At 34.4% G+C, this 26,103-nt stretch overlaps 3 protein-coding genes across 5 annotated transcripts; 2 read left to right on the top strand and 1 right to left on the bottom strand.

Moving 5' to 3' along the window:
* The first annotated feature begins 1,467 nt into the window (after positions 1 to 1,467).
* Positions 1,468 to 10,202, top strand: LOC11411590 (small glutamine-rich tetratricopeptide repeat-containing protein). 2 transcript variants are annotated; one of them, XM_024775523.2, is made up of 10 exons: positions 1,468 to 1,687; positions 1,959 to 2,206; positions 4,728 to 4,761; positions 5,340 to 5,476; positions 6,339 to 6,405; positions 6,684 to 6,783; positions 7,843 to 8,006; positions 8,422 to 8,468; positions 8,557 to 8,607; positions 9,253 to 10,202. In XM_024775523.2, the coding sequence occupies exons 1-10, from the start codon at positions 1,609 to 1,611 to the stop codon at positions 9,772 to 9,774; spliced, it is 1,449 nt and encodes a 482-aa protein (XP_024631291.1). In that variant the 5' UTR covers positions 1,468 to 1,608; the 3' UTR covers positions 9,775 to 10,202. The 2 variants fall into 2 exon arrangements, with proteins under 2 accessions (XP_024631291.1, XP_003589583.2); XM_003589535.4 differs by having other exon boundaries at positions 1,469 to 1,687; positions 5,343 to 5,476; positions 9,253 to 10,161.
* A 3,446-nt stretch (positions 10,203 to 13,648) lies between these two features.
* LOC11409239 (long chain acyl-CoA synthetase 9, chloroplastic) lies at positions 13,649 to 20,782 on the top strand. 2 transcript variants are annotated; one of them, XM_003589534.4, is made up of 11 exons: positions 13,649 to 14,185; positions 15,318 to 15,398; positions 15,525 to 15,788; positions 16,231 to 16,362; positions 16,487 to 16,660; positions 17,082 to 17,311; positions 18,083 to 18,200; positions 18,583 to 18,714; positions 19,041 to 19,175; positions 19,698 to 19,904; positions 20,469 to 20,782. In XM_003589534.4, exons 1-11 carry the CDS (start codon positions 13,736 to 13,738, stop codon positions 20,634 to 20,636), a joined length of 2,091 nt encoding a protein of 696 aa, XP_003589582.1. In that variant the 5' UTR covers positions 13,649 to 13,735; the 3' UTR covers positions 20,637 to 20,782. The 2 variants fall into 2 exon arrangements, with proteins under 2 accessions (XP_003589582.1, XP_024636063.1); XM_024780295.2 differs by having other exon boundaries at positions 13,859 to 14,185; positions 15,329 to 15,398.
* A 2,457-nt stretch (positions 20,783 to 23,239) lies between these two features.
* LOC25482476 (esterase) lies at positions 23,240 to 25,455 on the bottom strand. The gene is made up of 5 exons (NM_001425013.1): positions 25,155 to 25,455; positions 24,404 to 24,613; positions 24,120 to 24,289; positions 23,734 to 23,998; positions 23,240 to 23,648 (listed from the first exon to the last, which is right to left on the bottom strand). Exons 1-5 carry the CDS (start codon positions 25,411 to 25,413, stop codon positions 23,398 to 23,400), a joined length of 1,155 nt encoding a protein of 384 aa, NP_001411942.1. The 5' UTR covers positions 25,414 to 25,455; the 3' UTR covers positions 23,240 to 23,397.
* Positions 25,456 to 26,103: the final 648 nt, after the last annotated feature.

Genomic DNA, 26,103 nt, shown 5'->3' with positions numbered 1-26,103 from the left:
TTATTTGGAATGCATCTTTAATGGCTCATACATAGTAAAATCTGCCTATAAGATGTGTTTGAGTATTTCAGACCAAAGGACAAACTATCATGTCTTAGGTGATTGGAAGTTAATATGGTCATTGTGTGTTCCGCATAAAATTAAACATTTGACTTAATAGCAGTTTTGGCCCCCTATGTATTAGGAAGTTACGATTTTGGCCCTCCAACAAAATAAAATACAATCCAGCCCCCTAAGTATTGCTTATTTTGCAGTTTTGACCCCTGAGACCAATTTTGACTAATTCAACGCTGACATGGACACCACGTGTGTAGTTTGTTTTTTTTTTTTTTTAATATTTAAAAAAATAAAAAAATTATACACGTCAACATTGACTTGGTCAAAATTGGTATGGGGGGCCAAAACTGCAAAAGGGGCAAAACTTAGGGGGTTGGATTATATTTTATTTTGTTGGGGGTCAAAATCGCAACTTCCTAATACTTAGGGGGTCAAAACTGCTATTAAGCCTAAACATTTTTGTTGGAGATTGCTTCGTAGTTGCTTACCCACGAGGTCTAACTTGCAAAGTCGTAGAGTCCATTGCCAATCAGTTTGTGTGGTTTGCAATAATGACTTGGAAGATGAAATGCCCATATTTATGCACTGCAAGTTTGCTATTGATTGTTGGAAAGAGGCAAATATATGAAGCAAGATAGAGTCGTACATGATGTCAAGCAGCAGTTCTTCATCTATTATCTTTTCCATTCTTAGAACGCTTGAAGTGGACAGTTGTGCTAGATTAGTCGCTATTTCATGGAGTATTTGGCGCGCGCGTAATGCTTGTTTATGGGAGCAAAAACCTGTCAATGCACATGCATTTTGTGTCCTAGCCCTTGATACGGTTCGAGATTACATGTGGTGTCACCGTCTCAATGATGATGTGGAGTCTGCTACTCCAGTTTGGTCTAAACCACAGACAGATTGGATCAAGTGTAACATTGATTGTGCCATTTTTGAAGCCGAAGAAAAATTTGGTGTTGGTATCTGTTTTCGAGACAACCTTGGACATCTTATCCAAACTAACTCTATGGTCTTTCCTTCTATTACCACCGCATCTGAGTGTGAAGCTACTGCTCTACAACAAGCCTTCAAATTGGCCTGAATCGGGTAGTATTCGAAAGTGATTGTCAACCAGTTGTGAATGCAGTCCTTAATAATAACTCATATATGAATGAACTAGGAAGTTTACTCTCTAATTGTAGAACTTTACTTTAATCTAATGCTAGTTATTTTATCTAATGTTAGTTATGCTCTAACTTATATTATGAGACAAACTAATATAGTCGCTCATAACCTTACTCGAGCGTCTATATTATATGTTAGTCCCAATACTTTCTTGCATCCTCCGGATTGTATTCATTATAATATTTTAGATCAAATGAAATGAATTACCTTTCTTAAAAAAAGAAGAAAAAAAAATTGACATCATTGTACAGTCTTACAGTAAAGTCTACTCCTATATCTCGATTCGCTATTTGTCGTGCGAACTTTCTAGAATCATTTCCTCAAATAAAAACTCCACAGCAAAGAAATGAACACTTCCTTCACAATCTAGCGTTCTTCTTCAACATGTCGCACAATCGCATCACCACCGATTCCCCTCTCTCTCATCGCATAGTTCGTTCTTTCCTCCATTTCCTTAACCAAGGTTCGTATCCTTTGATTTTGATTTTGATTCTGATCCATTTTTTCGTGTAACAGTGTATACAATTTCGTTGTTTTATTTATTCGTAAAACCTAGCTCAACTAGTAATGCCGAAATTGTTAGTCTGGACATTTATTATGGTTACCGGGCCGAACCCGAGATATTGAGTTTCAGATGGTGCTTGTCTCTTAATTTGATTGATTATTATTTTGATTGTAATGAATGTTAATGATTTTTTTTTTTTGTTGTTGTTGTTGTTGTTGTTGTGGAATAGTTGAACCTAGTCCTGGTGTTGATGCCGAAGGAATTGAGGTAGCTAGGGAGTGTTTGGTAGAAGCTTTTAAGATTAACAACTCAGCTTCTGTAACTGGTGAACCTGATTCATTGATTGATATATTTAAGTCATTTGATGCAAACAAGCAATGTGAAAGAAGCAGGTTAGATTCTATGAAAGCTTCAAGTTCAGTTTCCGCTCAGAATGCTGCTGATGCTAAAACTCATCCTGATGAATCGAAACCTATGGTTATTTCTCACTTTTCTTTTGTTTTTGTTCACCATTATGCTGATTTACTCATGCTATTATGTATATTGGTTGTTTAGGTTTTCTGTCTAGGGTGGACGTAGGTGACAGGTTTATTATCACTCACAACAGTCGATTATACTAAAATCTAATGTTTATTAGAGCAATATTTTAATGATTGTGAGTAATAATCGACCGTGGACCACAGTTTGCTCTAGAAGCCGACGCTGTCTATTTGTTCTTACTGACTCGACTTTTTTTTCCTTTTCTGTTCATTGATGGATTTGAGTCGATGTGTTATCCCATACTTGTTTAGTTGGTTAAAACTTGTGCCTATCCTTTTCTCTTGAATGGTTCTTCATGATTAAAACCGGTAAGCATGCAGTACATAGGTGTAAGTATGTATAACTTCTAGTTCTGTACTATTTGATGATTAATGACAATGTAATGGCTATTTCCATAACTATATGTCCAACTAAATCATGGTTTGAAAATGGTTACGTTAAATGTGGAAAAGGACAATTGCAGGAAAAGAAATTGTGTTTAACACGTGCTAATTTTCTAGCGGTTATAGTGGAGCCCTTCAATTGTTAATTAGTGAGAGATTATGTCTATGGATCATGAAAATTAAGTGTTGCCTTTGTAGGTATTTAGGATAGCGAAGTTCTTAAAAAGTCAAAACATATATGTATAGGGCACATTGACATTGTGTCGGCTGTATCCAAGAAAGAAAAAGAGTAGTCACTTGGTGTTTTACCATGTACCGAACCCTTCAATTATGCCATGTCTGGTTCACATGTGATTTTATTCCATTAAATAGTTTCATTGTTGGAATTTTAGGAATTCAGGCTTAGCAGGGGGGGAAGGAGAGAGCAAAATTTGAAAAATCGATTCTAATATTTATATACGGAGTGGACTATATGTTAGAAAAGCAATGTTTTCAAATAGCGGAAAATCAGTGATAGCTGCATTATAGCATAGAGGATTTAGATCAATTTTCTATGAAAACCGCGAGGCTGACCTAATTTCGCTATTGGGCGCCGCTATTCCACTTTCTGCTTGCTCATATAGCGGCAATAGCGGAAAAAAGAAAATTTTAGGGATTTTAAAAATAATAAAACTGGAGAATATGCATGAATGCCAAACATGACCTATTATGAAAAATAGAAAAACTAAAGAGTCAGCGTTACTCCTATATTCACTGTAATACGTAAACCTTCCATATGTAGGCACGCTCTCCTTCATTCTCTTTTTTATTTGTATGCAATACGCGCTTTATTATATTGTATATAATTATATTGACTTATTTCAACCATTATATGCGGCTTCCTCTATTTGCCGCAACACTATATGCTGTTTCACAAGGCGGGTTTTTGGCGTTTCACTATTTTCCGCAATCCTCTAACAGAATACAACGCTAACTCTATTTGTAGAGTTAAGGTGTACAGCTGTATTTGTTTTTCCCTTTATCTCCTGTTTCGGTTATGAATTAATTAGAATCAATGTATTGATAATTAGCTTCGTTGTATTATTGTCCTTATTAGAATACCCGAGTGTTTACTCTATAAATATTGTCCTTATCAGCCAAGTTTTCAATTTGCTCTCGCAGTTTTGGGAAAAAATCTCTTGTTGCTATCTTTCACTGGGTAGAACCCTAGTCAACCTATTAGTTACATTCTCTTAGTTTCTATACCATGTCTGAGGAGAATGTTTGAATAGTTTCTAACGGCAAGGGTATAATGTTCTCAAAATCAGGTCACGTAGACATTGTTGGTCACACAGATTCTGATTTTACTGACAGAAAGTTTGCATCAGGTATTTGTTATTTGTTGGAGGAAATCTTTTGATTGGAGAAGAAACAAAATGTAATGTCACTGTTTAGCGTAGAATCAAAAGTTGTCAATCGTGAATCGCAGAAATCAATGGTTTGTTCAAATTGCACTACGCTATAGTGCTATAGCCTCTATTTGACAACACACAGTACTGAATCGTGTATCACGGAATTATAGTTATTTGTTAAATTTCCACTATGCTATAGCCGCTATTTGACGACGCTTTTAGCTGCTATGTTGTGCTCTTCATCATGCACCACAAAGCTTATATGGATAACATTCTTCCAGTTGAACTTAGGTTTGGTTCGGAAAACCTATGTCACCTATTTGTGATAACGTGGAAGCCATTGAAATTACAAACATGATCGGACTAATCATGTTGAACTTGACAGTCACTGCGTCAAGGATAGCTTAAACTTAAATGCTAACAGGATACCCTATATTAAAAGCTCTAATCATCTAGCCCATACAATGACCCATGCAGTCCGTACTGGTGCATTTGATTCAGTTATGTCCACCTTATGCTTTAAGCTAGTTACAAGTATATGTCACATTGATGCTGAAGTATTTCATGATTTGTCTACTCTGTATTCACTGCTCTAGAAGTACATTACTCTATCACATAAATTGCATATTGTATTGAAATTTTGGTTTTTTGGTTCTGATTTATCTCACAACGTGTCTTCATTAGGATGAAGATTGGACACAGGGCCCTCACACTTCCGGTAGGCAAATCTGTTCCCTTTCTTTTATTTGAAATTTGAGTGATCATAAATAGTTATGTATGGAAAGGACATTTTCTACCATTTATCTTCTCAATATTCTCACTGAGAGGACGTTTCTTGCTGGAAAAGTTTATAGTTTGTAACATTTTAATTCATTTGTTTGTTTTACTATGAGCATACTCTAGTGTGTAGACCGGTTTGACAAGCATTACTACAAATATTAGTAAATACTGTAAATCGTTCTCTGTTCTTTTGCATGACAAGTTTTCTCAAGCTAATATTTCTGTTGGTTGGTGGGTGGTACTTTTGGTTTTGGGGATCAAATTGTTAAAATTTTGTAATGTATTTTGGAAAACAATTTATTAATATATTATATTATTTATGCCCTATCTGATTGCGAATGATTAAAATTTCAGAATATTGCACATAGATTGATATTTTTCACGATAACTTTTTGCCACGGTAGTTGACTTCCTCTTTTGGTCTAGTCCAATGATATATTGGATTTAGTTGAATTTTGTATGGTATTTAGTAGAAGAAGGTGAACTATCTTAATATTTCCTTAAAACTTTTGACAGCAGTGTCTAAAGATGAACTATGTGGACAATTCTTTGCTGTTCTGGAGAAAAAACACTATTTCAGGACCAATATTGATGGAGGTGATGACATAGTGCAATTGGAGAAAGCATCTCGCTTATTTGATGACGGTTTTACGGTATGACACTATATCATGAATATGCATATGTTGCATTTCCAGATGATGTTGGAACTTAAAACATACCTGTTCATTTGCTTCAGCATATGTGACTTGGCTTTTATCATAGTAGTGTTTTAAACTTTTAGAACAACAACAAACAAAATTTTTTCCACTGGGTGGGGTAAGCTACATGTAGAAACTAACAGGAAAAATACTGTTGTGTAATATACCTAATTCTTGTCACTGTCACTGCTTCTTGTCATATACCTAATTCCTAAATTTCAATTTAGTTTTCTAATTTTTACATTAATTTTTTTTTTCTTTGAAGAAGCTAAATTAACCCACCCAAATTGACTCCAGAGAGAATCGAATCTGAGACCTTGAGGAGGAGCAAACTCCCAGGTCCCAAGCCAATACCACTGGACCAACCCAAATGGGTTATTTTTACATTAATTATGGATAACTATTGATGAAGGTACAAGAAAAACATGGTGTTACATTTTGCTTGTGTGTAAATTTAATCTTTATAGTAAAACGAGAGGAAATTAATGAACTGTGCTTCATTTTTTTGTGTTCAAATTTCTTCAACTTATGTCAGATGCTAGTTAGTTTGGTAAATGACTTTCATACTATGTCAAGTCAGTTGGTATCTCAAGTTAGTTGATGATATGCATATTATTATATCTTCTGCTACTACAATTGTTGCTTGTTAGTATATTTAATTTCTTGCTGATCTTTCTGTTCAATTGTACATCAGCCATGCCATTATCCACTTGGTAGGGTTGACTACATGAATCAATCAATACTATTGGCTGATTGTTTTATCAAAACCAAATTTTCAGTTATACTGTCTGTTTAAGCAAAATCTGCTTCTGTACAGGAGATGGAAAGATCTGGGTGTCAGCAGTTTAATTTGAAGAATTTGGCTGAATCACTAAAAACATTAGGTATGATAAGTTACTTTGACTTTAAGAGGCTTTCTTTTCCCTTGATGAATCAAAAGTCTCTCTCCCTCTCTCTTACACACACTGTGGACACACCACATAATAGATCTTTTATGGGTTAGAATTGATGTATCATGTATGTCAAAATGTCTATATATTACCTGCTGATTGGTTTGGTTAAATTGATTTTGATTTAGGTCAATTTAAGTTTTGCTTAAGAGTATCTTCAGTGATGGATTTTCGCAAGACAATTTAATACTTGAAATTGGGTTTTTACTCAGGTAACAAGGCAATGCAATCCAAGCAGTATTTTGATGCAATTGAGTTGTATAATTGTGCAATTGCGATATATGAAAAAAGTGCTGTTTACTACTGCAACAGGTATTCTACTTGATTATACTATTTCTCAACTATATATTACTATACTATTTTTAGCACATCTCTGTGTGTGTAGTGTCTTGTGGAATGTAACTACCAATTGTCTAATAAATGTCTGTTTTTTTTGTGTTTTTTAATATCAAATAAATAACTAATATCAAGTATTAGTTGCGTTGCTTCCACTTTTTCTGTGAGATGCTATGTCATTGTTTAGTGTAATTTTAGGATTTTTTGGGACGGAAATTTTTATTAAGTATTCTAGTTATGCTGCGCAAAATATGTTCACTAAATAATTGTGAGAAACAAATTCTGGAAGATTCTAAATAACTACGATTTATGGAGTGTAGAGAAGAACTAAGCAATGCAAAGTTCGAGCTCAAAAAACAAATAATATAGCTACACTATGGTCTCATTCATAGCTACCCTATGGTCTCATTCATAGCTACCCTATGATCTCATTCATCATCCCCAAGATCAAAGTCACTAAGTTCATCTTTTTCTTCATCCTCTGATGGTCTATGCTCTCCCTCTACCTCTGCATCTCCAACAATCTCTTCAATTTCACTGTCCTCCCCTATAATGATAGATTTGACCTTCTTGTCAACCTTAGCAATTAATTTTCTTGAACCTATCTTATCAAACAAGAAAGACCAAAAAACTGGAGAGAGGGTGCAAAGGTAGGAAGAATTTAAAAAATGCACTTTAGGAGGGAGTACATGCCAAAAACTCGGTTTTCTAATGCTATTGATCGGAGATTTTAAGTTGAGATATTTGGAATATTTGTTTTATGCTGGTTCTGTCCATTTTCTCCTAAAAATACAAAAAAAAAGGCGAGGTAAAGGGAGTGATGGTAGGTCAGTAGGTCACATGACCCCATGTATATATGTATTTCTCATGTTTGAAATGTATCCTTTTTTTTTTCCTTTCTTTTTCTGGTGTCTCTGCTCTGTGTGTAAATATTTAAATATTTAGTACATTTTGGAGTGGCCAATTGTCTGGCTCAGAATACCTCAGGACCAGTTTATTTAACTGATGGAGCTGCGTTTTTTTGATAAATATCAGGGCAGCTGCTTATACTCAAATTAACAGATATACAGAGGCAATCCAAGATTCTCTTAGATCTATCGAGATTGATCCAAATTACAGTAAGGCATACAGTCGTCTGGGTTTAGCTTATTATGCACAAGGAAACTACAGAGATGCTATTGATAAAGGGTTTAAAAAAGGTCTGTGAAGTATCATATTAATTGATTTCTTGTTTTTATAATCTGCTTGACATACTTGCTGAGCCTCCTCCTGAGAGTGTTGGCATCATTTTCATCCGGTGTCACAAATCAAGGTGAAATGGTGCACACGACCTTATTGTTAATTCAATGTAAATAAAAATTAGTTTTGCTCAGTTTCCTACAATTACAGGTGCATGATTTAAACCTTAGGGTCGAAAGAAATATTAAAGAATTGATTTCACCAAAAATTGATTCTGTATTAGTCAAAATCATAATCAGAAAGAGTATAGAGTGTTTCAAACCATTAGTGATTTATTATACTATTATGAGCATCTGATCCTGGTTGAGATATCGAAATGTTAAATCTCAAAGAACTCATGTTATTTCTCCCTAACATGATTCTATATCTTTGCAGCCTTGCAATTGGATCCCAACAATGAGTCTGTTAAAGAAAATATAAGGGTTTGTTCTGTTCGGTTTTTCATTTTATTTTATTTTGTCTTTTCTTTTTACTTTTTATTCGTGGTCATAATGCTCTTGTAAATCACAGGTAGCTGAGCATAAATTGATGGAAGAGCGACATCGTGCAGATCACAATCAGGTATTCTTATCATTTCTTTTAAATTCATGCTGTGTCTGGAACACATATCATACTAGGAACCTGGGCTCGCTGCTGTAGCGTTTTCACGTAGTTTCACTCTGTAGCCTATCTTGGCCTTTGATTTGAGATCAGACGGTTCATATTTCAAACTTTGTTTCAATTAGTAAAATGATCTCAGCCGCTGATTTGAGATCGGACGGCCCAGATCTGTCACAGCCTCCTGCTGTTAGTTGCAGCAGGAAATCCAAATTGATCATATCAGTCCTAATTAATGGGTCTTCTCTTTTTTCTTGCAAAATAACTGTTTAGTGAAAAAATTGTTGGAAAGCAATTATGGATAACCTTTGGCAGATGTGATGCAATACATGATCTGGTTATTGTTGTCTTCCACAGCTTATCTTTCATTTCAACCCCCACAGTTCACATGAGTTATACAAAGTTTTTCACTTAGTTAGCCATTCCTCTATGCATTATTGTTCATTTTCAAATTAAATCTACGAATTTACTCTAGCTATGTACTTTTCATATTAGAAACAAACATGTAGTATTGGAATGCAGTATAACTTGTTATCTGACTTCAATGTGCTCTTTGCATTGTTTCAATTTGCTTTTGTATACTGAAAACTAACACTGTATTCTTTAAAGAATTCAAGATCACAAGAATTCCAAAACCATTATGCAAGGGGGTCAAGAAGCCATGCAGCTCCGGCTTCATTTGGCTCAATGCCATTTAACCCCAGCAATCTTGCAAGCATGTTCATGGCGGCTGCAAATGGGGGTCAGGGGTCACATTCTCAGGAAGGTCAAGAAGATGCCAATAGTAGTGGAGCTAATGAACCGGAAATTCGATTTGGGGGCAACGTTAATGTAAACCAAGATCAAATTCCTCAGGAACTAAGAGGTGCCTTTCAATCCGTGATGCATATGTTTTCAGGGAATGCACCTCCTGGGCAACCGCATGATCAGATGAATGGAAGTCATGAAGATGCCAATAGTAGTGAAGATAACGAACCCGATATTCAATTCGGGGGCAATGTTAATTTAAATTCTGATCAAATCCCTCAGGAACTAAGTGGTGTCTTTCAAAATGTGATGGAGATGTTATCAGGGAATGCACCTCCTGGGCAACCACATGATCAAACAAATGAAAGAACAGCACCAAACTAGGCAATTTAAGCATTCTGAGGCTGTGAAGACTCTCACAGATTATAGAGTTTTGAGTTACTATGGTTTCACCAAGGCAACCATAATTTTACAGGTCACATATTTTGTGGTTTGGACGTGTAATTTACTGAAGCGCATTATTGTGACTCAAGTTTAGATGATTATTACATGCAATTCTTTATTGTATATGCTATGATGCAAATTTTCTTGTGGATCTCATCCGGATAGATCTACAAGTTGAAGGAATATGGAGGCTGTTGGCGCATGGAAGGTATAATGCTTCTGTTTTTTTTTTTGGTAAATATTAACCCATAATTTGTTATTATGGGAATAGTGCGTCAGAACAGGTCGTATTTGAAAGTTAATTTAAGGTTTCTAAACTTTGATTAATTTCTGATGTTGGCACACAAGTCACATGGTTTAGCTTCTAACGTATATTAGTTTTATTTAACAATTTTGAAATTGGTTTTTGCAACAATATAGTTGCGCCGCAACCCCTACCAGAAAAGTCTCTGGATAGAGGGAAAAATGATTAGAGGGTCTAATGGAAAGGAAAGTACGTCTATATGTTTCTTTTCGTTACAAGAGCTTGGGCAACAATCAGATGCTCTTGTTATGAGGGGGAAATGGGTTTACTACTGCAAAATGTTGATTTGAAACGTGCGTGGCTATGATGATAGATGTCTTTCATAGGTCTATTGTGATAAGGTTTTTAATTAAGAACATTATCTACAATATTGTGAATGAGAGGTCAAAGAAATCATGGAATCTAGATGATTTGATATCATGGTTGTTGACATAGAATTCTGACAGAGTGAGTTGTAAGGAGGTTATTGTGAATGGCCCTTATATGATTTTGATCATTATTTGGAGCCTAAACTTTGTATCTCTTACTGCAAAGGTTGATTGCACCTTGGTCAATGTAAGGTTCCTTAGACTAAACCTTGTGTACTATGATGAAAGCTTTCTCTTAGCATTGGTTTTCGCTGCTGGGAGGCTAATAAGATTGATCAAACCACCCTATAGATTAAATATTAGAGGAGATTTGCAAGAGTTTGTGAAAAAATAGATATAAGGTTTGGTTAAATTGCCATTGGTATAAAAAGATGAATATGAAGGGTTCCACCTTAGGTTTGTTACATGTGGATGCTAGAGGAACTGCTTGAGAAACCCTAGAGGCCTCGCCAGAGTCTCAACTAGAAAAGGCATCACAACAATGGTGCAACTATTGATTGATGATCAAATATCATGGAAGAACAATGTGGATATACATCAATTATGAAAGTTACTAAGGGTGATTAATTTTTAATATAATCAAATAGGTTTGTAGATATCTATAATTAGCCATGTAATGACAATCACGCGTGAGGAAATAAGCCGCAGTTTGCATGTGATACCATGGTCACCTAAAACTCTGGCTGATAATTTGTGGGATTCATATAAGGTAGAGTTTTGAAAAATTCTGTGAAACATTACAGAGGTTAAAAACCGTTGCAACATAGCTTAAACACCGCTGCAATCCTGATACATTTTTTGTGGTTGGTATTGTGACGAAGTTGTGGTGTTCATAGAAACTGTGTAGTGAAAAGTCTTGGGAGTGTGAAGGAAAACAACCCATCATCTCTATTTTGTCAGCGAGAGAATCATTGAGACGGCAAAAATTTGCAAGGGTAAACTGTGTAACAGCTAACCCGAACTATAACGAGAACACATTACTTCGGCAGCAACTCTCCTAAAAGGTGAAGTAAAATATAACATAGACGTCAAATTACTCAGCGAGCAACAAATGGAATTGGAATTTTTCGACCCAATTCTTAGGGGCATTTTATTAAAGCTAAACTCTAACCATGGAATCTGAAGCATGAGGACTAAAAAGGTCATCATTTGGCTTCGTGATTTGGGTGGGTTTATTATTAACAACAATAGTGAATTTCGCAACACCTTGAATGTTTGTAAAATACTTTTATGTTAATTTTTTTTCAATTTTAAGATAAGTTTTACTAAGAGACAAACAAATGCTATCACTCATACGTTAGTACGAGAGCCGTAATTTTATGTTAGTGCATCACAATTTTTATTTAATCTCATCTTGTATTTTATTCTATTTTGTTTTGTTACAAAAGGAAAAAAAAAAACAAAGAGAAGGCCTCAACTAGGGTTGAACAACCACAACGCCCATGATATCCACTAAGAGGAAAAACGTTATATTTGGATGACTTCATGGAAGACAAGGAGACTACAACCACTCAGCATACCTTTCTTAGCTAAAAAATCAGCTGCAACATTACCCTCATGTAGAGTTGTGCAAATTAACTACCCAATCTTTACGTAGAAGCTGCTTGATATGCCGTATTAAATTTTCACATTTGTGAAACACATTCATATCCTTTTGAACGAGGTCAACCATAGTTCTCGAGTCAGAGACACGCAACAACTTCTTATAGCCATAGTTTCAGCACCAAACCATGATACATCCCAAGATCTCAACATACAAACTACAAGGGGTGTTAATGTTGTCAAGGAACTGATGTAGAAAAAACCTTGTATGATCAATGATGAATAGTGGGTGGTCGGAATAGAGATTTACGATATTTCCATTCTCATGGAAGAATCAATTGTTATTTAGGGATCCACACTTTTGATAAATATGGGATTTCTTATCACTAAGAAGAACCTTCAAGCGAGTGTACTGTCAACGGAAGTCTTAATTTAGAACGTTGAATTGAATAATAATGAAGAGGTTAACATAGTTAATTGAAATAAGTGATTTTGAATCTGACGTGGATCATTTAATCCACTTGTAATGTTATTAGTGGATAATAGGATAAACAGTAGGTAAGGTACTGTTTATACTATCATGTCTGTCTATACGTATTTTTCTTTTATATTCGTTGTATATATTTTATTGAAAATGTTAACTTTAATTTAATTTAATGTGTTTTAAAAATAAAAAAAATATAAGATTAGATTATAAAGTGTAAATTAGTAGAAAAAAATATTCAGCTTTAAAATTTTCTATAATTTTGACTTAGATTTAAATTTGAAAAAGAATTAAGTTTCTCTAGTAAATTTATTAAGAAAAAGATCCAATCAAAAAGTAGTCAATCAATAGTTGACTTTAAAGTTACCTTTATATAATGACGATATACATATACATTACTTTAATCCGAACAATCAATGCTTACATTTTTTAAAAGGATAAACTAATGACCCAAGGATATTTGGATGAAATTGTAATAACTTTCTTCTTGATTAACGAGAGATTATGAGTTCTAATCAAACTTTAAGAATGTGTTAAATCTCTCTTACCCATAAAAAAATGGACAAATAATCATTTTTGCCTCTGAATGTGTAACGAGTAACCATAATAATCTTTTAATGTAGTAAAATTACAAAATAGTATCTGATTGTACAATTTATTAATCAAAATAATTTCTGACATTAAAATATTTTCTTCAATGCAATGACTTTGAACCTCTTGGAGGGGTTCAAACGTGACGGATTAATATGTAAAGAGTTAAAACAGGGAATATACGTGAAAGATGTAAACATTTCTTAATATGAAATATATGAGTATTTATCTATTCAAGAAATATTTTAACTAATAAAGTACTGTAAATTATTTTGTAATTTTATTATATTAAAAGATTATTGTAACCACTGGTCATACATTTAGAAGAGGAAAACTACAAATCGTCGTCAAATGACAAACTAATTTATTAGTATCTTACAAAAGGGGTTAAACGTTACCCTCGCTTTACTACTTTACATATAAGCAAAGCAACGTAATCCAACCAAAACGAGTAAAAAGAAGATAACTCTCACGCCACCATCCATTTCAACAGAGTCACGACAAAATATCTTAACTAACAATTGAATTATAAGAAGACACACTTCAACACAAAACGCCAAAATGCCAATTTTCTGAGTAATTTCTTCACTTCTCAATTTCTCATTCTCAACAATGAATCCCTACATTGTCACTATCATACTTCCCATCCTCGCAACTCTCTTGTTCCGCACTAATCACCCCAAACGCCGCGGAGTTCCAGTAAACTCCGCGGACGATCAAGGTGGTGTGACAGTGCGGAACAGAAGATTTGCTTCGCCGGTGGAGACGGCATGGGAAGGAGTGAGTACATTGGCGGAATTATTTGAAGAAGCATGCAGGAAGCATACGAAGAGATTACTGTTTGGAACAAGAGTGGTTGTTTCGAAGGAAATGGAGAAGAGTGGTGATGGTGGAAAAGTTTTTGAGAAAGTTGAATTGGGTGAGTATGAATGGTTATCGTATGATGAAGCTTTTGATAGTGTTGTCAAGTTTGCTAGTGGTTTGGCTGTGTTGGGACATGGAAAGGATGAAAGGGTTGGGATTTTTGCTGATACTAGGGTTGAGTGGTTCCTTGCTCTTCAGGTTCGTAATCGCCCCTTCTTAGCCAATTTCTGATAAGCTAGTTGATAGTCAATAAACTTAATTCTGTTTGGTAAAAATAACGGAAATCGATGACGTATAATCTAGCTTATAGCTGATAGCGGGTGAAGTAACTTATAAATATGAAATAACATAAAAAATTATATTTAATTAATATTTATTTTTTTCACTTAAGAGTGCATGGGTGAAACTGAGATAAAGTGATAAGTTATAAGCTTTAAGCTATAAGCTACTTAAATTAGCTTATCAAAAAATGTTATAAGCTAATAAAAAAAAAAGCTATAAGCTATTAAGAAAATGACATTCACCAAACAAGTCTTTTGTAGTCATTTGAGCTTATAAGCTATAAGCTCAAATATGTGTCTTACCAAATAGAGCCTTATATTAGTCAACAGATAAGTTAGATGTTAGTAGATTAGTAGTGAATTAAATTTGTAGTGTTTGGTTGAATTTGCTGATAAATATTAAATATATATTTAATTAATATATAATTTTTCTTCAATTAAGATATCAACAGTAAAATTGAAAGAAAAAAATGATAAGCTATAAACTCAAATGCTACTTGAAATAGTTTATCTAAAAATGCTATAAGCTCGTGAGAAAAAGTTGTCACCAATAATAGTACACGGACAAATCATACTAATTAAACTCCAATTGAGAAGAAAAAATTTCATTGATAAAAAAAATACATCAATCATAACATTGAGTATACTAGAAAAATGATAATTTGTAAAACAATAATACTATAAAACAGGATGAGTTTTTCATCTAAAATGACTTTTATAATATAAGACCAAGAGGATACTTTTGGTATGTAATTTCAAATCAAATTTTTTTAGAAATAAATACCTGCAATCAAATTTCACACATAGATATGAAAATGATAGGATAGTGATTGGTGAGATATGATTAGACCCTGACATTGCATACCGACTAAATACTTACTACTTGAAATGACTTAAACTAAATCTTATAGCATCCTTTTACACTTATCATACAATAGTAATCTCTTTACATTGGTTCTGCAAATTTCCCAGCCTCAAAATTGAAGGGACAAATAATTTGATTGTTTTCTTTTCGTTCTTTCTTTTTATACTTAAGTTTTCCACTTCAGGGTTGTTTCAGGCGAAACGTGACAGTTGTAACTATGTATGCATCATTGGGAGAGGAAGCTTTATGTCACTCATTGAATGAGGTTATCTATTTTTCCTTTGTCTCACCGAAATGTTTATGCATTAAGCTGTTATGGTATTCAAGTCTATGCACTCTTTACTGCTTTGATTCTTTGTGATTAAGTCACTCTCAAATTCTGTTGTTGCAGACAGAGGTCACGACCGTAATTTGTGGACAGAAAGAATTGAAAACACTTGTAAATATTAGCGGACAACTTGACTCAGTGAAACGTGTGATATGCATGGATGATGATATCCCATCTGATGCCTCATCTAATGGACATGGCTGGACAATGATATCCTTCGCAGATGTTAAGCGACTTGGTAAAGAAAATCCCGTTGATGCTGATTTACCTCTCCCAGCTGATGTTGCAGTTATCATGTACACAAGTGGAAGTACTGGATTACCTAAGGTTGGATTTCCTTTCACTAGATTGACAGTCCAAAATAGTATTTGGTATTGGAAATATTTTGTCATTTCGTTACAAATCCTTGAAATTGAAGGTTGTCAATCATTTTAGTCCACCTGTCGATCAATTCAATCAATTCAGGTGGATCTAAATGACAGCATAGAGATGAATTTCTAGAAACTTGATTGGAAGTTGCTCCACTTGAGCATGTCTTAAACAGCGTATCGACTCACGATTTTTTATCCTACTAAATTACAGACGGACTAAACCGATTGACTGTCTTCAATTTTAATGACTAATTTCTCATGCCATTTTATAAATTTGAGGACTGCATTGTGTTATCCCTACAATTTCTAATACTGAAATGGTGATTACTTCTATATTTTGGTACCGTTTCTTCTATTTATCCTTTACTTGTCTGGTAAAGTTTCTTTCTTTTGCACAGGGTGTGATGATGACACATGCTAATGTTTTAGCTACACTCTCTGCTGTGAAGATGACTGTTCCCAAACTTGAGAAAAAGGATGTATATCTAGCATACTTGCCAATGGCTCATATCCTTGAACTAGCAGGGGAGGTATGTATGGGGATATGATATACATACATTTGTGAATAGATTTAATAAATGTTTCAGTTTGACATTGCATCTTGTTTCCATTTTCTTGTGTTTTTGAGTATTGACAAACTCGAATGCATTTTAGAATTTGATGGCAGCAGTTGGGATACCTATAGGATATGGATCTCCTTTGACCCTCACAGATACATCAAGCAAGATAAAGAAAGGAACAAAGGGGGATGCTACTGTGTTGATGCCAACTTTATTGGCTGCTGTACCAGCAATTCTTGACCGTGTTCGCGATGGAGTGTTCAAAAAGGTATTTTGATTTGTGACTCATTTGAATACCTCCACCTATCTCATATGCTTCATGTGTGTGTTGGTATGGTAAGCCAGTTGCATCCAACCTTCCCTTCAAACAAATAAATCACTTTCTGTTCTTTGATATTGTAAAGGTCGAACAATTTAGTTCACCCGTCAATTAATTCAATCAACTCTGATGAATCTGGATTGTAAAATAGAAATCAACAAAAACCTTAAACAAATTTCCAGAAACTTGCTTCAAATGAGCATTTCATAAACATGTCAACTCAACATTTCATGACATGTAAACTGAATTGATTAATGACTTAAATTTTAAAACTAATTTGTCATTTTGTAGATTTATGGGATTAAATAAATTATCTATTGCAACATTTAGAAGATTAAATGGTGATTCACTTGCTTCATTGCCAATGTAGGTGAATGCAACAGGAGGATTACCAAAAAAGTTGTTTTATTTAGCCTATGAGAGGAGGTTGAAAGCAGTTAATGGAAGCTGGTTTGGAGCCTGGGGCTTGGAGAAGGCTCTCTGGGATTTTCTTGTGTTTAAAAAAATCCGAGCAATTCTTGGTGGTCGCATCCATTTCATACTGTCTGGTGGTGCTCCCCTTTCTGGTGATACTCAGCAGTTCATCAATATCTGTCTTGGGTCAGTCCTATCAATATACATATATTAGTATTTTTCAATTGGTAGAAGCAATATGATTATTGAAAAAAAATGAGGCAAGAGCAAATTATAAGATATCCTCCTAAAAGAAATCAAGAATAAAGTTTAAAAACACAAGCTAGATTAGGCAATCATGATTTCTCTCCAACCATAGGTACTGATAAAAAAACTGTACGTACAGATATGTCAGGTCTTAATAGCCTTTCATTTACTTATGAGTACAATTATTGGTGTTTCAAGACTGTGACTCTTTAACAATTGTTTCACTAGTTTATGTTCACCTATTTTATTCTGTTATGCCGATTGAGCATTAGAGGACCAGCTTAAGAATGAATCAGACTAAGAAATATAGGTTTTGCTACAATATAAGTTTTGGCTTTTGAAATCTGTTGGGTGCTAAATGGGTTTGGATCTCATCCCAAAAGCTACCTCAAAGGATGAGAATGCCCAAACACTTTTGTACAGCCAACAGCCCGGGAACCTTAGCAACGTGGGACTCCAAACAAACAAACTTCAATAGCCACCCTCACGCCTAGTGTGGGTGTGAGTTCAATTCCCACATTGCAATTCCACATTTGTAAATGTTATTTAGCGCAAATGACAAGGCAATAACTTTATCATTGCACTATGGCTTTTCCTTCTTTTGTAAAGGAAAATATTATTAGATTTTATTTATTCTCTTATTAAACTATTTTTTTATTATTTTTTCTTCTTTTATAATTTGTCATATTTATATTGTATAGTCATTTCCAGTGCTCCAATAGGTCAAGGATATGGTCTTACCGAGACTTGTGCTGGTGGGACATTCTCTGATTTTGATGATACATCTGTTGGCCGTGTTGGACCTCCTCTTCCTTGCTCATTTATTAAGGTAAATAACTGATCACATCAACTTAACTTTTATGTATATTTTTACTTTAAGGTTACAAGAGTTGGAGAATTAACATTTGTAATTCTCACTCACTTCACAACTCCTCATTTTAGAGGAACTCTTTTGGTAATATGGTGGTTTCATGGCCTCTAGCAAATGCTTAAATATTTCCACAATTATCTACATCATGAGATGTGATAGGATGCAAGTGCATATCAATTGAACTCTTTGTTTCGATGAATAAAAAATCTGAATATTATTTCTCAATCGTTATTAAACATGATTTGATTGCAGTATATTGAATTGGCTAAACAAATGCCTTCCTAATTGATTATCTTTATTAGCCTGCCATTATCTTATATAGGATAATTTGTTTTGTTAGCTAATCGACTGGCCTGAAGGTGGATATTTAACTAATGACTCGCCAATGCCTCGTGGCGAAATTGTAATTGGTGGTCCAAATGTCACTCTTGGTTACTTCAAGAATGAAGAAAAGACAAAAGAATCATACAAGGTAACCATTTCTTTTCTCTTTGGAAAAAAAGATAAGGCGGGATAAATATCTGTTAAAATGCTATTATTATGGATGGTTAAAATATCGAACTATATCTGTCCATGACAGGTTTAATATATGTTTAGATTGACAGTGAGTTTGGTGGGATCACAGTCTATCATTGTTATTTTGACAAAAACTATCATTCAGAGATTTTATAAAATCACGACGCCACAGTGATTTTGTCAAACTCATGATGATTGCAAACATGTTCCATGTAAATTTGAAAGTTGTGTTTGATGCACTACATTGCTAATATATAATTATTATTTGCTTGGTGCGGCTAGGTTGATGAAAAAGGAATGAGATGGTTCTACACTGGTGACATAGGGAGGTTTCATCAAGATGGTTGCCTAGAAATCGTTGATCGTAAAAAGGACATTGTTAAACTGCAGCATGGAGAGTATGTTTCCTTGGGAAAGGTATGATACTAATTTGCAGAATATGCACCATGTCCATTAACAATTGTTTTTCAAGTTAATCATTATTTTGTTTTTTGAATTAGTAAGAATCTGATCATTTAGTGGACCAAATTTATGAAATGACAGAATCATCTCTTAAATTTAAAATTGTTGGTTAATTTAGTCCATCCATTATAAAAAATAATCACTCACCAAACTATCATCAGTAGAAGAATTCAAATCAATAAATGGTGACATCTTTATAGTTCTTGTTGCAAGAGAGTAATTTTGATGCGTCAACGATATAAAGACTCTTTACATTGTAAGTCAATCATAATCATAACTGTTTGATCATTAAAAAAGTTTGACTTTCATCATATCTAACTTAAAAGTCATACAAATGATAGTTTATGAATTGGTTGACTGTAAAAAATATGCTGTCAGTGCAAATATGCTGTAAGTGCATCAAAATCATTCTATTTTAAAAATCAAAAATAGTGATTTGCTTGTATTTTTCCTCTGCAACTGGTTTATTAAATACAGGTTGAGGCAGCTCTTATTGTCAGCCCCTATGTGGACAATATAATGTTGCATGCTGATCCTTTCCATAGTTATTGTGTGGCACTTGTTGTGGCTTCTCAGTCCACATTGGAAGAATGGGCTTCAAATCAAGGAATTCCTTATTCAGGTTTTTCAGAACTTTGCTCTAAAGAAGAAAGCATCAAGGAGGTGCATGCATCACTAGTAAAGGTATGCTTTCATATCAAAATCATCTAACAGCATAGTGGTAATGTTTTAGAAATTAAGTTTTCTGTTACTATAATATATATACATTTGCTAAATCAACATCAAAGTATGGAGTAAGTTATTTACGCTTTGGGTGCATATAAAGCCAGTTATCAACGTCAGAATGACATCTAAAATTATCATAGATTGTTTGAATAAGAGTAAAATTTGAAATAAGAATTACTTCAAAGTTCAAACTAAGATGGTAAAAACCGTTATAGATGGCTTAAGTTGACTCCAAATAACTCACTTGTCTTTTGGTCTAATAGTCCTACCCTTAAGAATCCATGATGGATCCTACTACTAACATACTGTTAAGAAGAAGTTGCTTCAATAAGCTATCGTAATTGTAAGTAGTCGCCCACGTCAATCTTCTTCAACGGTGGAATTCGTTAAGAATGCATATTTTGAACTTAAAGACTCTCTAAATACTGTCTTTGGAGCTGCTCTCAATTAACCTGCAATGTATTTGTTGCCTTAATTATTGCAATGATGAATATTAATTTGTAGTTTATGAAATATCTGCAGGAAGCAAAGAAAGTTCGTTTGGAGAAATTTGAGATTCCAGCAAAAATTAAATTGCTTTCTGATCCATGGACACCTGAGTCTGGCTTAGTCACTGCTGCTCTCAAGCTGAAGAGAGAGGCCGTCAGAAAGACTTTCCAGGAAGATCTTCTGAAGTTATACGCTTCATAGGCTAACTAGTTATTTGGATGTATCTATTGAGGTTCTTGTTTTTTTTCATTGAAATGAAGAGAGAAACACTCAGGAAATTTTGAAATTCATGCATCAAATAATAGGGTTTTCAAAACAATAAGAAATAAATTAATGTTAAACCATCACAGATGATTAATAAAAGAAATAAGTACTTACTCAAAGATAAAGTCCCTACTTGTCAGAATCTCTTCAGACGAAGGGTTATCGTTGATCCGACTAATATGTTGTGTTATGTGCTTCGAAGGTGGGATCGGCGAGCCATCCTTTAATTACCTGTGAGTTTGTCCTTCAGGTGTGGTATAAGCTTTTTAGGTGGTTAGGGTGGGAGATTGTGCTGCCTCAGAATATGTCTTGTCTGTTGGTGGTCTTGCGATCCCTTGTGGGAAAGGGTTAGAGCATCCCCAATAGTAATAAATTACAAAGGGTCTTTAAATGGGTCTCACATATAACACATTATAATCAATGAATCCATTGAAAATAAATTAAAGAGTCCTTAAATAGGTCTGCTATAACATGTGCTTTAATTTGTGCATTTAGAAAATAAATACATTTTTTTTTTAAAAGAGTAAGAATCACATGAATTTGAGATGGTGAGACCATCTTTTATCTTCTTTATTTCATGTTTTAATTGTGGGACTTGTTAGTTATGGAAGAGAAAGATAGTCATTGTATAGTTGTCGATAACTATTGGGTATTCATTTTTTTGTTCCTTGAATATGAGTCTTTGATGGGTTGGGGTCCTTATTAAGTAGAGAAGAACTCGTCACTAGAGATGCTCTTTTAAGATTAGGTTAGGTTTGACTCTTATTTGGCACTTGGTGGTGTGGTCTATTTGGAAGTCCCATAAGAGCATTAGCAACACTTGTTCTACCTATTGTTCTTAAAATACAAGAACATAAAATTTTGTTCTAGGCATTGGAGGAGAATGACATGGAAGGACAGGTTGGAGAACTGTTCTCGTGAGGGAACACGTTCTTGCAGTGTTGTGTTAGAGAAAACAAAAACAAGGAGAGAGGGAAGAGGAAAGGAAAAGAAAATATAATATGTGAAGTTCATGGTGGACCCCATATAAAACAAATTAAGAACTTAAATGCATTGTAGTGAAAATGAGGAAAGTTCTTGAATTCTATGTGGCAATTATTGGCCCACAAAAATTAACTTGAGAACATCAACATTGTTCTAGCGGTTGAGATGCTCTAACAGTTTCCTGGTAAAACCTCTGGTCACCCCTTGCACCTTTTAGGATGTGGTCAATATAACTTGTCCTTTGCTGTAGAGGATAGTGATTTATGGAGGAATTTGTCGGATCACTATGGGTCCGGACGTATGCTTGTCTGCGTCCCACGGTTCCTTCCTATTTGCGATGCTCTCGGGTGATCTTGCCATGGTTTCTAGAGGGGCTTTTGCCTATTGTTGGTGGCGTTCGTTTTCTTTTTATCTTATACTGTTTTGGACTTTGTATTCTTGCACCATTGCTTTCCCTATTTGCAGGCATTTCGTCTCTTCACTACAACAAAGATATGTAGTTTCAAGCAAACCTATTAAAATCTGGTCCTTTTATTTGATTTAAAGGTCATTAGTTAGTTATTCCTCTCAATTCTCAATAAGTAATGCTCTCTCTCTCTCTCTCTCTCTCTCTCGCCCTCTCTCTCTCTCTCGCCCTCTCTCTCTCAACCCCAAGGAAAACATGAAAGGCGAATACCGGTCTTGAGGCCGACATATACCTAAGAGAAAAGACCGCAAGCATATCCCTGCCTCAGCACCTACACACCAAAACAGACCCCACCTACAAGAGAACGACAACAGGAAAGCAAGGAAAAAAACTGCCGAGGCCAGACCCTACAACAACCGTGTCCAGCAGGAAAAACCTGTTGTTGGTGCGCAAAGCAGCTGCCCAACCGAGACACAACTAATCTTGTTCTTGTCTTGTGAATGTGGTGCACACTCCTTAATTGTGACTTCTCATTGCGGGTCTTTACCAACTTAACCTACATTATGGTCTCTAACGTTTAGTAGTCTGCTTTCCTTTTTGTCCTCATTTTAGTGCTATTTACATTTCTAAGTGAGTTCTAAGATCCAAAACCACAAACTTTCCTGAAAAGAGGTGAAAACAAACTGGATGTGTATTGTAGATGTTGACTTAATTGCTGGCTCATGACCTGGTTTCAGGATGGGATATGGCTCCTTACATCGAGGCAATTGATTCCCAGCAATTCTCTTACTTCATTGCAAGTAGAAAAAAACCTATCGCTTATATTTGTTTTAAAATGAGGTTTTTTTCCCACACCATAGAGCCAACTTTGTTTGTGCTTATGGTGTGTATTTTCATTTATTCTAGTGTTCCATTTATGAAAAGAATAATATAAATTTTTAAGTTTGGGGGCATTTTGCACATAAGTGCAAAATTTTAGGGGGTAATTAAAGTCTTGTTAATTTCAGGAGGATAATTGACGAAACTGGGTAATTGTCTATTTACTCGTTATTATTTTGAAGAATGTTTGTAATTAGAATGAGGTGTTTTATCAATGTAGAATGAGTTGTTTAGCACTAGACACAAATCGCAAATCGCAAATCGCAAAACTATATATAACACGGCTCTATAATATAAGGAATTTTATTAGATTTTTTACAGCGATTAAACACATTTTTATTTACATCGATAAAAAGGTTCACCTTATTTATATTTTTGACAGAAGGTTCACCTTATTTTTAATATAATACAACCGTTAACTTGAAGTGATCACTTTCTATAACATGCCCTATCTAGAGAAATAGGAGGATCATTGAAAACTCCAGTAAGGATTTGAGAAAAGACAATCTCGTTAGCTGCTTCTGTGTAATGAACACCATCCCATATGATTCTAGTTGATGGATTTTTGCATGAACCTGCAACAATTTTTGTACCATTTATGTTTATGGATGCTCCACAACCAACACCAATGTTATACTCTCCTCCATAGCCACAACATGCCACAAATGGAAGCTCGAATCCTACATATTAATGATGTCGTGTCAAAATCACTGTCAATCAAAACAAACACTAAATTAAAAATGATGTCGTGTTGATTTGGCTCACCATATTTTTCTGGGTTTGTAAAAAGAGAGTACTTAGGAGTGTAGATATCAACATATGTGATTGCAGCAGAAGAAAGATTGCTACGAAGTTCAGCTAGGGCTTCCTTCAACTTAAAATTAAAATATTGAGATACTTCATTGTATTGCTTTGCACAGCCATAACTATCCTTTATTGCAGATGGAAAATTTGCCAAAATTACAGGAGCACAACCCTTTGGTCCTGTGCCGTGTATCCAAAATGATCTTGCACCTAAATTATATATGTTCTAAATGACCAGCAAATTTCATTTCATCAGTTTAGAAAAAGAAATTGAGAAATCAACATATTATAAACATAGGATAAGATAATGAAATTAGTATCATGAGAAATTAAGGGTGTTCAACTACCTTGATATTCTCTATGTAATTGTTTACTATATCTGGTACAGTAGCATTTACTTGTTGTATAGTCTTGTTACCAAAAAAGCCAATAGTAAGATCATTTTGACCAATATCAAATATGTATAAGGCTTTGGAGAAATAATCTTCTTTGGGTATCAACGTTGCAAAAACACCTCCTACAAAGAAAATTTTGAAATGAAGAAAGAAAAAAGAGGCAAATGTATATCCTTATTTAAACTTAGAACCACCAAAAGATATCATAAAAAAATGGAAAACATATTTTAATTTACCTTGATCTCTAATGAGTTTTGTTTTCGATATGAACTCTTTGAATTGAATGTATTGAATTTGAAGAGAAAATGGACTGAGTTTTCCATTAGGTAGAATACTTTTAGGGATATTGATTGTTGATCCTCCTGATGCGAAGTTTGCACCATGTGTGAAGTTAGACCCAAGAGAATTAAGATATGGACTTAGATAGGGAAGTCGAAAGCTCCGTGCTGAAATAACAAAATTATAATATTAAATTGAATTTTCGTTTTAAAATATATAATTCTTGACTGATATAAAACCCTATGAGCTACAATAAGCTATGTGTGATGTGTTGAAATTTGTTATCCGTTTGTATTCTTTGGAAGTTTGGATCTTCTAAGTACTTGAGTTGAGAGGTCTACTTGGACAATTTGTTTTAATACATCCTTTTGGACAATTTGTTTTAATACATGAGTCGGAGTATGAACCCCAAACGCTACACTTATTAACCTTTTAACATAGGTGATTTTTTTTTTTTTTTTTGTGTGGCTTTCGAATTGGTTTCCGACCCACCAGTGGTGGACGACTAATCCGGCTCATGCGTAGAGGTATGCACACTGGCCAAACGTTGTTCCTCCTGGGTGTAGGTGAATTCTAGCCACTAGCGATTAAAAAATGTTTATATACAATATTTATTTGAATCGAAATTGCCAAGAAAGTGATTAACAAAAATAAAGCCTTAAATATGCTAATAGAGAATAAAATAAGAGAAAAAATGGCCAGTATTACCTATGAAATCAAGAATGATTCGGCCATCAGAAAATCTTCCAGTTGATCTATGAAAATAAGTCTCTCCATATGGAGAAGGTGGTGCTCGAAAGGCAGCAGCCAAACCACCAGTGTCAACGTTTGAAGCACCAAAGCTAAATATGGCAGGAAAATCACAATTCTTTGTAGCAAATATTGGGGGTGTAATACATAAAACAAGCACAATCAAAGTCACAAGTGGGATGTGCCTAGAGAGCTCAATTTTTGCCATGAATTTCATGAAGCAATAAAGGAACCTATGGACTTATATTATATGATGATCATACTATGTTTATCAAGAACTTGAATTTATAGCCAAATATGATTATTATTTAATACTAAACTTGATAGGGAAATCAAAATAATATCATGTATGAATTCAAAGATTATGCTTTTTTGGTGTTTGAATGGGTATCGTGTGTAATTATTATTCTTTTGTTTAGTGAGGTTTAGTTTATCGTGGATTCCACGGACTTTACTTACTAACTACGTTCCTTTTTAATTGTCATTTTGTGATATTTTACACAAATCAAGACAATCAATAAATATTACTACTTTTGATGCAATAATTGATACTTGTACTATAATAGCCTTATTCATTTAATATCTCATTTCATATATTTCTCTCCGCAATAAATAACTAAGGGTAATATCGATAAAATAACATTTAAAGTTGCATTGAACTTTGAAAGTGACAGTTAAATTAGAACAAAAAATTTCTCCAAAAGTGACACTTTAAAATGAATGGAGGGAGTAGTAGAAAAAAATAACTGGAGGTCAAACAAGTTACCAATCAAATGCATCCTAACAAATCACCGTGGTAGATTGTATGACATTTTTTTCATAATTTTTTGGACTCATGTTGTGGCTATGACGTGTTTGGCTAGAGCATGACATCCTTTAGTGATACAAACACAGTGCTGCTAGTGCT

Source organism: Medicago truncatula, chromosome 1 (genome assembly GCF_003473485.1).
Source record: "Medicago truncatula cultivar Jemalong A17 chromosome 1, MtrunA17r5.0-ANR, whole genome shotgun sequence".
NCBI lineage: Eukaryota > Viridiplantae > Streptophyta > Magnoliopsida > Fabales > Fabaceae > Medicago > Medicago truncatula.
Note: the sequence above shows the minus strand (reverse complement) of the source record. Positions and strands in the feature narration are given on the sequence as shown.

Coding starts and splice junctions, on each gene's coding strand:
- LOC11411590 (XM_024775523.2), top strand. CDS start 1,609: ATGTCGCACAATCGCATCACCACCGATTCCCCTCTCTCTCATCGCATA. Junction 4,762..5,339: donor ACAGGGCCCTCACACTTCCG/GTAGGCAAATCT, acceptor AACTTTTGACAG/CAGTGTCTAAAGATGAACTA. Junction 6,784..7,842: donor GCTGTTTACTACTGCAACAG/GTATTCTACTTG, acceptor GATAAATATCAG/GGCAGCTGCTTATACTCAAA.
- LOC11409239 (XM_003589534.4), top strand. CDS start 13,736: ATGAATCCCTACATTGTCACTATCATACTTCCCATCCTCGCAACTCTC. Junction 15,789..16,230: donor GAAGTACTGGATTACCTAAG/GTTGGATTTCCT, acceptor TCTTTTGCACAG/GGTGTGATGATGACACATGC. Junction 16,363..16,486: donor TCCTTGAACTAGCAGGGGAG/GTATGTATGGGG, acceptor AATGCATTTTAG/AATTTGATGGCAGCAGTTGG.
- LOC25482476 (NM_001425013.1), bottom strand. CDS start 25,413: ATGAAATTCATGGCAAAAATTGAGCTCTCTAGGCACATCCCACTTGTG. Junction 24,614..25,154: donor AATCATTCTTGATTTCATAG/GTAATACTGGCC, acceptor TTGTTATTTCAG/CACGGAGCTTTCGACTTCCC. Junction 23,999..24,119: donor ATTACATAGAGAATATCAAG/GTAGTTGAACAC, acceptor CTGGTCATTTAG/AACATATATAATTTAGGTGC.